Consider the following 15,645-nt stretch of genomic DNA (forward strand, 5'->3'; position numbering starts at 1 on the left):
AATAATAACTCATTTTTGAAAACTACATTAAGATGTATTTCTGATTTACAAAACTGATCAAATAATTAAGAAATAAATTCCATTTGCTTTTTCATGACATTTTGAAGTCAAAACTTTGGTTTCGTCTGTAGAAATTCAATTTAATGAACTGATCCCAATTGACGTAACTTGGTCACCGGAAAAAAGTTTAAAATGTTGATATAAAATTAGTTATACAGTTTAATATATTGAAAAAATGTTTTGTTTTAAGTTAATGAAGAATAATAAGCATGTTAATTTGCTAAGAAAAATAATTACAATTTTCTTGTGACTTTGACGGACATACGGACATCCGAACCCAATCTAATTTTCTTCAGAAGCTGTATTGAATACTTTTTTTCTAAATAAAGAATATACATGGGTGGGTGGAAAATGGGATTATTGATGCAAGTACCTGTGGTTCAGTCCTCATGTTCATTATAAAGAAACGTGAAGTAGTACTTCTTGGACCTTTTCGGGATGTTGATTTTTATCTATAAAAATATTACAGGATCTTCCTTTTGATAAATACGCACATTTATTAAACCTATCCAAATCGTTTAAACACACCGAAAGTAATCGATGGTGACAACTCTGCAAAAACTCAAATTATTTTCAATTTTGTATCACATAATATGGACATGATATCAACAATGGTGTTCTGAAGATTAACTTTTCTTATTGAAATTGTTTCTGCTCCGTTTTTAATTAACTTGATTTAAAAATATGCTACATTTGTCTCGTTGTTGTTAATGTCCGTCATTTCGGAAATGTAATATGAAAATCATTTGTTAAATACTCACCTATTGGCTAATAGCGTGTGGTATTGGTTGCAATAGCCAATGAAAATCGCTGACGCTCTACAAGTCGACTTGGCACAACGAAACAACCCGTATTATAAACACATTTTGAACAACACTTTCGGCAATCTCCGCAAATTCTAGTTTTGGATAAAATACCAGGTCGGCGGGTGAAATATAAATTAAAAAAAACGAAAGTGACTTTTATTTTTATTTCCATTTGTCGAAAAATAGGGTCGGGCGCTCCCGTAAAACAAATAATTTAAAAAAACGCTAGAAGCACATAGTAGTATATATATATATATTTATATATATATATATATATATATATATATATATATATATATATATATATATATATATATATATATATATATATATATATATATATATATATATATATGAGGTAGAGCAATAACCAAGACCAGCCTAGCCAAATAAGCAACACAAAGCAAAAGATAAAGCAAAATGATAAGCACCTAATAGTAATAAATAATAACTGAGACATTTGCGCTAATCTAAACCGTAAGCTTACAAATTAATGAAGACAATTAAAGACATAAAATAAGCATAATTAGCTATATATTTGATTACACATTTAACATAAACATACACAAAACTTTCAATGTGTTTGTAGATTAACACTTGCTTTTCATCACCATTTTGGCCTTTGTTTACATTTTAGCGGAGTGATGTCATCTGCGTAAATGGGCATGAAAGTTGTTCTCATAATTGTTATTAAATATCTCAATAAATTAACAATATATGCAGTTTTTAAAGGTAATTACCTAAAATATTATGCTTGGTGTCCTAGATATTTCCATGAAAGAGCGTAAAATTACATTGATGTGTTTCGCCAAGATTTCTGGAATTGAGCCCGCTATAGAGATGTTGTATGTTGAGGCACAAACAACAACTCTGCTAGGAGAATGTCTTTCTAGATCAAATGTTTTGTGCCTCCATAAAAGAGTTAATTTATTAAGTAAGTGCCTTATTCGTCTGCTTGCTTTAAGATTCTGATTTAATTTCCAGTCGGTTAATATTAATGCTTTTTACTGATAATGATTTAATCACGTGAAATTAAATTGCTTGGATTATGAATATTTTTGATGAGTGTCTCCTTAATTTTTGTTCTTCATATATATAGTAAAACCATCAATAATGTGGTAAAAGTGGAAAATTCTAAAAATGAGCAATATCTCTGTATCCCATAATTTTTAGAAATGTCTGCAAAATTATGTTATTAGATATATGCTCATTTATAATGAACCAAGAAAGTTTCCAACAGTTTTTTTTACAGATACCTGAAGTGTTTCATTTTGACATCAAAGAAATACATTTATAAATTTATATACGCACAGTAACAATAAAAACTATTTTCATATTATTCTTCAAGTCTTTGTTGGTTCATTATATAAACACATGGCCAATTGTTTAGTTTTAATCAATTGGGAAATAAATATGGACTGTTGTGATAAATATATCAATCTATACTTATATGGCCTGTGATATATGTGATTTAAAAGTATATGTTACTGTCACATGTGACTGTACATAGCACTCAAAGAACAACAATACAATGAAAAGATACAACTCATTAAAAAATTAACAAATGTTTTATTTATCAATACAGTACTTGCAATGAAGAGGTTTTTTTTTCATTTTGTTGAATCACAATTCAAATAATTTGTTTATTTATTTTATGTCATTGAAACTCATCAACAGGTCAACTTTTTTTACGCCCTTCTCAATCTTAACAGTTTTCAGTTTTTCAGAACATAACTCGTAGGCACCAAATTCAATCGATGTCAAAAACAAAGAATTAAAAAAAAACGAAAGTTGGCAAGCCAGTATAAAACATGATTTTATCGTCTGAGGCATTAACATATTTGATGGTTATTTCTGATTTTTGCCTCCATTGGTCAAAGGCAAGCGGGGCTTATATCATGGTCCTGTGTCCGTCGTGCGTCCATCCGTGCGCTAACTTTTCCTTTAAGCATCTTATTCTCCTAAACAACTGGTCCAATTCTGATGAAATTTCTCAGGAATGTTCCTGAGGTAAACTTTTTTCAAATTTGTTCAAATTATGCCCCTGTGGTAAAATTTGACCCTGCCCCGGGGGTCACAAAATAAAAAAAAAATCTTATATAAGGCCTATTTTGTAAAAACTTTCAAAATCTTCTCGTCCATAACTATTGGGCATAGGGCTATCAAATTAAGTATGTAAAGACATCTAATAGTCCTCTACCAAATTTGTTCAAATTATGCCCCTGGGGACAAATTTGACCCTTCCCCAGGGGTCACGACATTGAACATTTGCTTATATAGGATCTATTTTGTGAAAACTTTACAAATCTTCTCGTCCATAACCATTGGGCCTATAGGGCTACCAAATTCGGTATGTAGTAGCATCTTAAAGTACTCTACCAAGTTTGTTCAAATTATGCCCCTGGGTTCAAGTTTGACCCTGCTCCGAGGGTCACAAAATTGAACATATGCTTATATAAGGCCTATTGTGGGATTTTTTTTTTTATTCTTCTTGTCCATAACCGTATGGCATAGGGCTACCAAATTTGGCATGTAGTGACATTTAATAGTTCTCTTCTTAGTTTGTTCAATATGCCCCTGGGTCAAATTTAAAACTGCCCGGGGGTCACAAAATTGAATATATGCTTATAAATGGCTTGTCCATAACCATTGGGCCTAGGGCTACCAAATTTGGTATGTAGTGACATCTTATAGTCCTCTACTAAGTGTGTTTATATTATGCCCCTGGCGTCAAATTTGACCCTGCCGTGGGGGTCACAAAATTGAACATACGCTTATATGGAGCCTATTTTGTGAAAACTTTAAAAATCTTCTTGTCCATAAACATCGGGCCTAGGGCTATCAAATTTGGTATGTAGTGACATCTTATAGTTGTCTACCAAGTTTGTTCAAATTTTATCCCTTGGGTCAAATTTGACCCTGCCTCGGGGTCACAAAGTTGAACACATGCTTACATGTATATAAGGTCTATTTTGTGAAAACTTAAAAAATCTTCTTGTCCATAACCATCCGGTCTAGGGCTGTCAAATTTGATATGTAGTGACATCTAATAGTCCTCTTCCAAATCTGTTCAAATTTTATCCATGGGGTCAAATTTGATCCTGCCCCGGGGGTCACAAAATTGAACATATGCTTATATAATGCCTATTTTGTGAAAACTAAAAAAAAAATATTGTCCATAACAATTATGCCTAGGGCTACACAATTTGGTATGTAGTGACATTGTATAGTCCTTTATTTAGTTTGTTAAAATTATGCCCCAGGGGTCAAATTTGACCCTGCCCTTGGGGCCACAAAATCAATTATATGCTTATATAGTGCCTATTTTGTGAACACTTACAAAATCTTCCTGTCCTTTAACCATAAGGCTGTGGCACTTCTAACCTTATGTGAATATATTAGTGTTCAAAGGTTCGTTTAAGTCGCGTTGTGTAATTTTTTGTTTTGACTTAAATGTTCCAGGTTCGTTTAACTACTCATCAGTTTGCGAAAGAAAGCAACAAGTCTTTATAGCATATATAGTCTTTTATTCTTGTTTAAAATGTTTGTATATGTTGTATTGTAAATGCATATTATTCTTATTTGTATTGTAAATGTATGTAATTCTTATTAAGAAATTGAACAAGATCAAAACAAGAAACAAACAAGATAATCCAACACAAATATAATCCGTCCAGAAAGTAAATGTCCGTCTCTCCTGCACTTACTGTAAAGCCGTAAAATTATAATGTTTACTGTGCGAGTTGCTATCAATAATGGCTCGATTTGTTTTAAAAATACCCCTCTTTTATACTAATGCTTATATAAATGCTTATATAACCAGTCATGTTCCAGAAAACGTGATCTCAGCAAGTAAACAAAACTTTCTATCACCCTGTCAAATTGGAGTATTTTTTCCTAACCCCAGTAAACAAGCAGTTTGTGACTGTTTTAACATTGGTCTGACCGCCATATAACCAAGGCTTAAGAGCATCCCTACATGTATGATAGTTTGAATTGAGTTCAGTCAGCTTACTAGGACAAAAGTGTTACAAGGCATAGGTCTACCAAATTTGGTATGTAGTGACATCTAATATTTCTTTACCAAGGTTGTTCAAATTATGCCCCTTGGGTCAAATTTGACCCTGCGCGGGGTCACAAAACTGAACATACACTAATGGGGCCTTTTTTGTGAAAACTTTAAAAATCTTCTTGTCCATAACCATTGGGCCTAGGGCTACCAAATTTGGTATGTATAGACATTTAATAAACTTCTACCACATTTGTTCAAATAATGCCTCTGGGTCAACTTTGACCCTGCACCTGGGGATCACAAATTTTAATAAACGCTTATAAAGCGCCTATTGTGTGAAATCTTTAAAAAAAAATCTTCTTGTCAAAAACCATTCGGACTATTGCTACCAAATATAGTATGCAGTAACATCATTTTTATAGTCCTTTTATACCAAGTTTGTTCAAATTATGCCCTTTGGGTCAAATTTGACCCGCGGGTCACAAAATTGAACATTATTAGCCGGATTTTTTTCGAAAAAATCTCGGCTTATAGATTGATGTTGTCGGGCGGGCGGGCGGGGTGGCGGCGTGCTCGAAAATGTTAAAGTTCTTATTTCATGGTATAACTTTGGTATGCTTGGACCTAGAGTCTTCAAACTTGACATGAAGGTTGGCCAGGATTAACAGATGACCACTGGTCATTTCAAGGTCATTCATTTGAAGGTCAAGGTCACTGTGACCTTCAATATAAAAAATGTTAAAGTTGTTATAACTTTGGTATGCTTGGACCTAGAGTCTTGAAACTTGACATGAAGGTTGGCCATAACTAGTTAGTAACCACTGGTCATTTCAAGGTCATTCATTTGAAGGTCAAGGTCACTGTGACCTTGAATGTAAAAATGTTAAAGTTCATATTTCATGGTATAACTTTGGTATGCTTGGACCTAGAGTCTTCAAACTTGACATGAAGGTTGGCCAGGATTAACAGATGACCACTGGTCATTTCAAGGTCATTCATTTGAAGGTGAAGGTCACTGTGACCTTCAATATAAAAATGTTAAAGTTGTTATAACTTTGGTATGCTTGGACCTAGAGTCTTGAAACTTGACATGAAGGTTGGCCAGAACTAGTAAGTAACCACTGGACATTTCAAGGTCATTCATTTGAAGGTCAAGGTCACTGTGACCTTGAATGTAAAAATGTTAAAGTTGTTATAACTTTGGTATGCTTGGACCTAGAGTCTTGAAACTTGACATGAAGGTTGGCCAGAACTAGTAAGTAACCACTGGACATTTCAAGGTCATTCATTTGAAGGTCAAGGTCACTGTGACCTTGAATGTAAAAATGTTAAAGTTCTTATTTCATGTTATAACTTTGGTATGCTTGTACCTAGAGTCTTCAAACTTGAAATAAAGATTGGCCAGTACTAGAAGATGACCACTGGTCATTTCAATGTCATTCATTTGAAGGTCAAGGTCACTGTGACCTTAAATGTTAAAATGTTAAAATTGTTATAACTTTGGTATGCTTGGACATAGAGTCTTCAAACTTGACATGAAGGTTTGCAAGCACACTTAGATGACCACTGGTCATTTCAAGGTCATTCATTCTAAGGTCAAGGTCACTGTGACCTTGAATGTAAAAATGTTAAAGTTCTTATAACTTTGGTAGGTAAAAATGTTAAAGTTCTTATTCCATGTTATAACTTTCCTGTCATTTAAATCAAAAATCCGGCTTCAATGCGGTCATCTCCGACCGCGGAACTCTTGTATACGCTCATATCTTGCTTATTTTTTGAAAACTTTTAAAATATTCTTGTCCTAAACTCTAGGACCTAGGGCTACCACATTTTGTATGTAGTGAGATATAGTAGTCCTCTACAAAGTTTGCTCAAATTATGCCCCTGAGGTTAAATTTGACCCAGCCCAGGGGGTCACAAAAGTGTACATGTGCTTAAATAGGGCCTATATTTAAGTATTTGCACATACCAAGAATATTTGTTTCAGCCTTTTCTTCAGCAGTGGAGTGATACAGAGCTATCATGGTCCTCTTGCTTGTTATTTGTGGTGATTTCATGCTCGTCAGGAGATGCCTGTCCACCGACACTTCCAGAGCTGCCATCACCGACACTGGTGTCATCAGCATGTGACCTGGCATAAATGAAATGCATGAATCTTATATATATTTATTTATTTATTTAGATATTGAATCGTTTAATAATCTTGTTGTGGCATTGTAGATATGGTGCCTGCCTAGCCATTGGGAGGCCACAGGTATGATCCCTACTTGGGGAGGGTTCTCATGATCTTTACAAAAACACTATGTACAGGTTCTTCCCAGAAAACAGACTAGAGAGTATCTCAATAAGCCTAAGGCTTTGGATGCAGTCTAGCTAAAATGAATAAGTTTATTATTATACATACATTAATCTTAATGTTTATTTGAATGGTTTTCAATAAAGTTAATATTAATTTCCTAGTCCTACCACATAAAGTATGTTATGTTTTGTTCTCACAAAAACAATTCACGTCCATATTAAAAAAGTGGTTGTTAATCTTAAGAATCTTTTAACTAGTGGTATGTTACTGTTTAGTTAAAATTATATCTACATAAATATATACATTAACAAGCTTTCGCAGTCGAGCGTTGGCACCTGTTATGCTGTGCTCTTGTTTTAAATCCATACAATCACAAATTGGAAAATTTTTATCGACTTAATGAACCGAATTGGGATTTATTTTTTTAATCAACTAATATTGACTCATATGGCCTTTATCTTGTTTTTTTTTAATCATATAAATTATAGTTATATACTTTGTGAGATGAGAATAAAATAACAGTTGGATGTCATAGCAGAAAACCTGCTGATGTATTATAAAATATTTGTTCTATAATTCATATGTGCTCTTTGAATGCTACAGTACATTGTAGCCAAAACAAGATTCAGAAATATTGATTTATAATCATGAGTAATGAAGTATTTTGACTGTCACTACATGACATGTCTATAAATAGAAACTGTGTTCCTGGGAAAGAGACACTTTCTGACCCTGTCTTAATTTTGTGGTTGTTAAATGATTGTACATGTACAATATGTTTACCTGTTGATAGAACTGTGCAATTGTTTCAGTATGTGTAATTGTTTCCATCTGTGTAATTGTTTTGCTTCAATTCATATCTAACTCACCAGTCGCATTTCAACATTTTAAACGTTAACACAATAGCTCTGCTACTGAAGTTTATTGTCACGCTTAACTATTAAATTATTGAAATGTATGCATATATTTTAGATGTGTAAAGGCCTCTTTATAACAACATATGCGTAATACAATATCACTGCAGTATGTTTAATAAGATTATTTAACATTGACAGTATTTCAATATCTTGATGTTACTCTGTTTTGCAGTAGACAAGTGTGCTGTGAGTCCCACAGGAGACAGGCTGTACATCACCAGCTACTGGTACAACAAGCTTCTCACCCTGGCCAGGGATGGCACACTCCTGGCTACATACACAGACCCAGCACTAGGTGGCCCATCTGGTCTACATGTGACCCCTGCAGGCCAGGTGCTGGTCTGTGGAGACTGGGGTAACACTGTACAACAGGTGGGCTGGAAGGGAGAGAGTAAGCTGGCTACGCTGGCTACTAAGGAGGATGGAGTGGGGTACCCAGAGTCAGTCTGCTACAGCAGCACCACATCATCCATCATTGTGGGACTGGGGGGGAGAAACAACATCCTGGTGTTCAGAGTGGAATAGTGTGTACATGTATGTATTAGTTGTTGTAATTAGTGATTAGTATTTCAATGACAATGTGTTGTTTAGCATACAAACATAGTAGTGTGTGATGTTACAATACAACATTAAGTGTGTAGTTAAAGATACAAATAATTTATGTGCACATATTGTTATCTGATTATACAACGTGAGGGTTTTTGTTGGAACATAAGATCTAATGCATATGATGTTATGTTGTCATAATGTTTGTGTCATTATGGTCCTAACATTTAGTTCTTGTAAACTTTGCATGAAAAAACAAAGCATTTCAACTGAAAATTTAATATTTCTACATATATGCACATGTACATAGCAACTGAGGCTATTTTTAGACTTTCATTTCTATAAACACCATGCCATGTAAGAAATGTATATGGATGAATACTCAGTGCTCCAGCTAGGATTTGAAAAGGGCAGGGGGGCTTTTTTGTCAAAAGGGCACTTTCGACGCGCAGTATTTTGTCAAAAGGGCACTTTTGACGCGCAGTATTTTGTGAAAAGGGCACGTTCGAGCGCGCGGGTGTTTCTGGAATGCTTCCTATTGCAAGTTAATTTATATGTTATAAATAATTGTATTATTCCCATTATTATTAAACCATTCAAATATAATGTCTACAATAAGGATTAAACTAATTACAATGTAATGAGAGATTAATGAATTATCATATGTAAAAAAAAAAAAAAAAAAAATTTTTTTTTTTTAGGGGGGGGGGCAGGGCGGAGGTTTGAGGGGGCAGGGCGGAGGTTCGGGAGGGCAGGGCGCGGCGCCCTTCGATTGAGGCCTAGCTGGAGCACTGAATACTTTTTTAATAAAATATGAAATTGTTTAAGTTATCTTTGGAGGAGTATATATTGATATTTTACGCAACATTTACAGAAAGGTTACACTTGATGTGAGATTTATTAATTTGCCATATTTTATGATGTTGAACATGTCTTATTGATTGTTATTAAATTTATATCAGTGTGTGTGAGTCCTAAATATACATACAAGAAATACATCAAGCTATTCTGCTGCTTTAGTTGCTGCTGGGTCGGGACAACGATGCTGAGGATGTGGGGGACAAGCATGACGCAGAAGGTAAAAGAGACGCTTTGTCAGGCCTTTTCTTGGCCACTTTGGGAAAAAATGCAATTTTGGGATTTTGAATTTGTTTTGTGCTAAAAGTCCATTGATTTGGGAAAAACACATTTAATATAAGTTTTAATTATACTTCAAATTATAGGAATAAAATCCTATTATAATAGTTATAAACTTTGTTAGATCTAATTGAAACATAATTGAGAATTAATTTTCATAAGGAACAGCATATAACACGCTTTGGGTATGGGTCCGTTAAACAGACCCATGAATACTCAAGGAAAAGTACTGCTTGTGTATTAACTGTTTATTAAGATGAGGTGGCAAAGAATGGTATGAATTTACATAAGGTAAAATATCCTTTTAAATTGCTTGTTTATTGTAAAATCATATATATTCGTCCGCATGTTATTTCGTGGTTAAAAAAAGACTTTCATGGACGTGGTAGTTAATGCATGACTTTCTCAGTTTGGAAACAATAAATATGGAATTTGTGTAAGTTATTTTCCAGTGTGTTTGTATTTAATTTGTGGATCGTTTAACCAGGGGTTTTTTTTACTAAGAAAGTGACGCCGATATTCGGCGTCTTCCCCTACCAGAATTTTTCCCCTCAAAATACAATTTCCCCACCAAAAATATCATTTTTCACCGAATTATAATATTTTCTTTCAAAGAAATGTTTATTTTTCCTTTGAGCATTCGACAATTATCCAATTTGCACCATGTACAACGATCTCGCTCTCTCTCTCCAGACGAACACAAAAAATCTGGGAATCCCAGTTATTCTAAATATAGCTCTTAAATTACGTCATGTAAACTGGGCAACTTATCGTAATAATCATGTGACTATTTTACTGGATACCGGTCTTGCGCGAGAAGGGTGTTTCGTCAATTAATTACCGGAAACCAGTCGAATTTTCATCCGGGCTATGTGCAAGCCAAGATATAAACATGAAAACAGAAAAAAATGTATCACAATTGGCGTTCCTACACAAACAAAATAAAACATTCGGACTTGGAAAATACTGAACGCATTGAGGCATTTTTTTAAAAAGGATCATCGAAATCCGTTTTAACCCAGCAGGATTCTGAGGTAATCAACATCGAACATTGTGAAAGTGAAAGTAGACAATCGGCAGCTGCCGCTCCTTTCCCTTCCAATACTGTAGCAGATCAAGATCGTAAACCCATTCATCATGAAATTGAAATCACAAAATTGACATCGTCCCCCGGCCCCAGTACAGAAATATAGTTGAAAACATTTCCCATTATTAGATCTACACCTGCAACTTGTTTAAGGAACAAAAAGGACAGAGACAAGCCTCTTTTGATGAGTTATAGACATTGAAATGAACAGTTTTTATTTTTTCCCCTAAAATGTCTCTTTCGCACTCTTTTTTCCCCTTTCACCCAGCGTCCAGCGTCTTCCCCTTTCTCTAAAAAAAACCCCTGGTTTAACCCTTAAAATCAATAAAAAATAATGTCCCGCGAATAATAGTGTTTTTGCAGTGTATAAATAAGTGAAGTGTACGAGAATGATATGATATGATTTCACAACAGGTAAAATGGCGTCTATTCTTGTGTATATCGTGTTTTCAGTACAACTTATTTTACTTGATGATCAATAACTCAAACCCTTTTCCAGCTCGATGCTTTATAACTTACCGATACAGACACCTCAGAAACACAACACCGCAATAATTTCTGTCATCCCCATGCAGGCCTTGAGTTTTTGTAAAGCTGTAAGATATTTAATTAAGCCTATTTGATTGGAATCTATTCCATCTAATGCCGTATAGAGTCTTATTGCGAGGAGGTGTTAAGTTTTCATTGAGTATACAGTTTTTTTTTTTAGTCAAAACAGGCCCCGTCACAAAGGAGCATGATTTACATAAAACCACCATTTTTTCACAGGATATTATGCGTTCTTGTTAGTTTCATGGAATAAATGCGTTTTGTTTCATGGAATTAACGAGTATTGAAAAGTGTAAAGAAAAATAATTAAATTGGAAAATTTGTATGGGAAAATAATTAAAACAAGCAAATTCGTTGAATTGATAGCACACGCCAATATGCTTCTGGACACAAAAGTATTATATTTGACACTCAAAACAACAATGTTTCAAGATACAAAGGGCCAAAACTCCGTTATGAACAGATGATGTACATTGCCATTTGGCGTGCATCATCCTCTTATCCATATATATTCTCATTTCATATTTCAATAAAATCGGCCAAAGCACTTCAAAAATATGGCTCCGGACACACAAAAAGCATTTTCAAGATACAAAGGGCCATAACTCTATTATTAACTGATGGTGTACAATGCCATTTGGCGTGGATCTTCCTCTTATCCATATGCATACTCATACCAAGTTTCAATGAAATACGCCAAAGCACTTACAAGATATGGCTCCGGACAGACGGGCGGACGGACGGAAAGACGGACGGACGGAAGGACTGTCAGACAACGCAAAACAGTATCCCTCCGCCTATGGCAGGGGATAATAAAAAGTACAGAATCTCGTATTGAGCACATCTAAACTCACAAATTCGCACTGAAAGAAGCCCAAACACGTTTTAATAATATTATATTTATTCTTCGATATAGCATAAAAGAAGTTTACAGTATATTTACTGTATTCTGTTATATAAGTTAATATTATTTGCTCTTGAAAGCCCTTTATAAATTTAAGCACCGACAATGGAAGCCATATGTCTTATCAGGCATTATTATAATAATTTTAATTGTTCAAACATTTTTACGTAAAGGATCAATCTGAAGTTTGGCATGCACATTGAGGATAGATGAAAAATGATAAGGAAGTGCATATTTTTTGCGTTTTAAACAGTTCAGGTTGTCTTATAGGTTACATTATACTAAATAATCGTTTCATGTAGGACTGTACTGACTAAAAAAATCATATTTTACTCGAAGCCATGTTTTACAGTAATTTTACACTTAGACTGGTGTTCTGACTTTATCTCTTGGATATATTGGAGGGAAAGAAAAGGTGCTCAGTATTTAATCCCTGACATATGATAAAGTTAGAGACTAAAGTACAAGTTTGACCTGAAAACAGTTACATTGCACTAGAAAATGGCCGCAAAATTTAAGGCGCAAAAGAAGTAGAGTTTGATTTGAGTAAAGTAAATGTTTGGTTTAACATGACATATCTTTTTTATTGCTTAAATCGATTCAGCTTAGAATGAACTTTCAGAAAAAGTATCGTTATGGTGGTCTCTATGTTCAAAATGTTGCATTTATTTTCTCTTTAAGTTGTAGCGTTTACATTGAATTATATAGGGAAATCATTAAGTATATTGTGGCCTTTAATAAATTTAGCTTACACTAACAAGGGAGAGAACTGTCAATATGTACCAGCAGTGAGTTGTTGCCATTAAATTGTTTCATATTTATTAATTTGTAATATGTCTTACAACTTTTATGACATGATGGTTTACTTTGGAATTGTTGTCTAGTGTGAATTTAAACAGAGTTTAACACCAAAGACCTGTAAAGGCATGGTAAAAATGGTGTGTGTGTTTTTGTTACTTTGGGAATACATAAATATGAAGTTGTTGCCTCCCATTTATTATTATCCCCCGCCATAGGTGGAGGGATATTGTTTTGGCGTTGTCCGTCCGTCCGTCTTTTCGTCCATCCATTCGTACGGAGCCAAATCTTGGAAGTTCTTTAGCGGATTGCATCAAGATGATTTTCCTTTTGTTTTTGTTGTTATGCAGGAAAAACTGGCTAAAAACATCAATGAGCCACGCTGTGAAAAAAAGGGCTTAATGCATGTGCTTAGATTGTAGTCCCAGATTAGCCTGTGCAGTCCGCACAGGCTACTTAGGGACAACAATTACCTCTTTAAAGGTATGTTTTGTTGAAAATAAGTATCTTCTTTTGTGAAAATCCAGTATCGTCAGAAAGTGTCCTCCCTGATTTGCTTATGTGGATTTCACATGCTAATCTGGGAAGAAAGCTTCTAATATTGATGAGCGGCAATTTGGCTTATACAATTACACTGAAAGTTAAGTAAGAATAATATCTATTAATTTACAGGTTATTAAAGCATTAGCCAACACTTTTAATGTTTTAATATGAAATGGTTTAATTGCATTAATTTTCATTAATTGCTATTTAGGACAAGGCACCAATGAAATGCCAAATTAGAAATTCAGATAATTATGGTTTGCTGTTGAAAACCTTCACATCCAATCAAGAGGCATATATGTATTGTATTATACATTGTAATATAAAAATGTATTACAAGTTCATATCCCCCACTCTAGTGTTGTTGTTTTCAGGAGAGCACCAGCATTGATATCGAGTTGGCCAAGCAACAGCACAAGTCCGGCCTGCAGGAGCCCCAATACAGAACCATCCTTTCCCTCCCCTGATCCCTAGCTCCTCCCACTGGACCTCTGGCCACAAAGGGTCAGCATCGTTACACAAGTCTGCTCTGCAATAAATCCTCAGCACGTCAAGTTTTCTCGCGCTGTTATGAACAACCAAAATGTCCGCGTCGAGATTTCCCCAAGCAAGCCCGAGTAGTTTTGTTTAGCTCTAGTGCCCGAGTGGGATGAGTGTTACAGAAGCGAGACGTTATAGCAGTACATATGGTAACGCAAACAGTTAACGCTAACAGTTACTTCTCACTGTGGACATCATGAAGAATCTCACAAAGAATTAAACGTTGAATAATTTGTTTCATTCTTTATAAGACACAGGGTTCGCACAGGGCTTGAAAAGTGCTTGAAAACGAGTCCTAGGCTTGAAAAGCCCTTGAACAAAGGTTGGCCTTAAAACAGTGCTTGAAAAGTGCTTAGTTCATGTAAAAAAGCCTTGAAAATGTTTATTTCTGCTCAAAATTACTTTTATCATGGCTTTAATTATAAACTTAAATCGTTCTTATGGGAAATATTACGAAAATGTATCATAGATTCCTTCGCGCAAAAAGTTGAGTACGAAATATAAGTTTCGTACAATATTGAGTACGAAATGTTATGTGTACACGTCACAGATTATGTGTGCTACGTCAGAGGTTCTCCATTGTGATCAATTTTCGCGAGTGAAAACGCATCAATGGGGAAGTGTCGTTTCAAACCAGGGTGGTTAACTGAATATTCCTGGGTACAGAAAACAAATGACATTCGAAAAGCACATTGTTGGGTCTGTATGAAGACCATTGATGTCGGGGGTATGGGGGAAAACGCTTTGAAAAGCCACAAGTAAGTGAAAACCCTCAAAGAAAACATGAAATTGAGAAGCAAACAGGGTTCCTGCAATGTGTTTTTTGTTAAACAGGAAGGTACTATTGTTAAAACTGTTAAATCTAAAACAGACATAAAAAACAACAGCCCATCTGTGTCGAACCAGGAAGGCGCAGCCACATGCAGAGAGTGTGCAGATAGAAGATTCAAATTCCAGGACCTTCGCAACTTTCAGCTGTAGTATCAAACTCGCAGACATCCATAGACAAATTCGTTTAAAAAAAATGATATGTTGAACGCGAAAGTATTGTGGGTATTTATACCGTTTGCACACAACCATCCTTTAATTCCAATAAAAACATTACAAAGTTTTTTCAAGTTGTGTTCCATGACAGTACCATAGCAAAGCATAATTATGTGGCTGTTTTGGGGCTAGCTGAAAATTTCAAAACTGTACTTAATAGTTCTATAACTTAAATAGTGGACAGTACTCAGTGTCTCAGTACTCAGTGTCTTTTGATGAAAGTTTAAACAAGAAAGACAAATCCAAGCAAATGGAAAAGGCATTTTTTTAAAGGAAACTAACGTACAGTTTATGGACTTGAAAATGAATATTTGGTCTTGGAAAGTCCTTGAAAAGTGCTTGAATTTAGGTTTGAGATTTCTGTTTGAACCATGTGAATAGGTATACAGTATATTACTTGTGT

The 15,645-nt window shown here is 34.7% G+C and overlaps 1 protein-coding gene across 4 annotated transcripts in view; it reads left to right on the forward strand.

The window, feature by feature from the left end:
- LOC127852880 (uncharacterized) overlaps window positions 1-14,947 on the forward strand; it is a 240,960-nt gene extending 226,013 nt beyond the window's left edge. The window contains exons 6-8 of one of the 4 annotated variants that reach the window (XM_052386907.1): window positions 8,267-8,628; window positions 9,661-9,718; window positions 14,033-14,947. In XM_052386907.1, coding sequence (XP_052242867.1) covers window positions 8,267-8,619 — 353 coding nt within the window. In that variant the 3' untranslated portion in view covers window positions 8,620-8,628; window positions 9,661-9,718; window positions 14,033-14,947. The remainder of the gene's footprint in view (window positions 1-8,266; window positions 8,629-9,660; window positions 9,719-14,032) is intronic. The other 3 variants (XM_052386908.1, XM_052386909.1, XM_052386906.1) reach the window with 3 other exon arrangements.
- The last annotated feature ends 698 nt before the right edge of the window (window positions 14,948-15,645 follow it).

The sequence above is a fragment of the Dreissena polymorpha genome, chromosome 12 (genome assembly GCF_020536995.1).
Source record: "Dreissena polymorpha isolate Duluth1 chromosome 12, UMN_Dpol_1.0, whole genome shotgun sequence".
Classification (NCBI taxonomy): Eukaryota; Metazoa; Mollusca; class Bivalvia; order Myida; family Dreissenidae; genus Dreissena; species Dreissena polymorpha.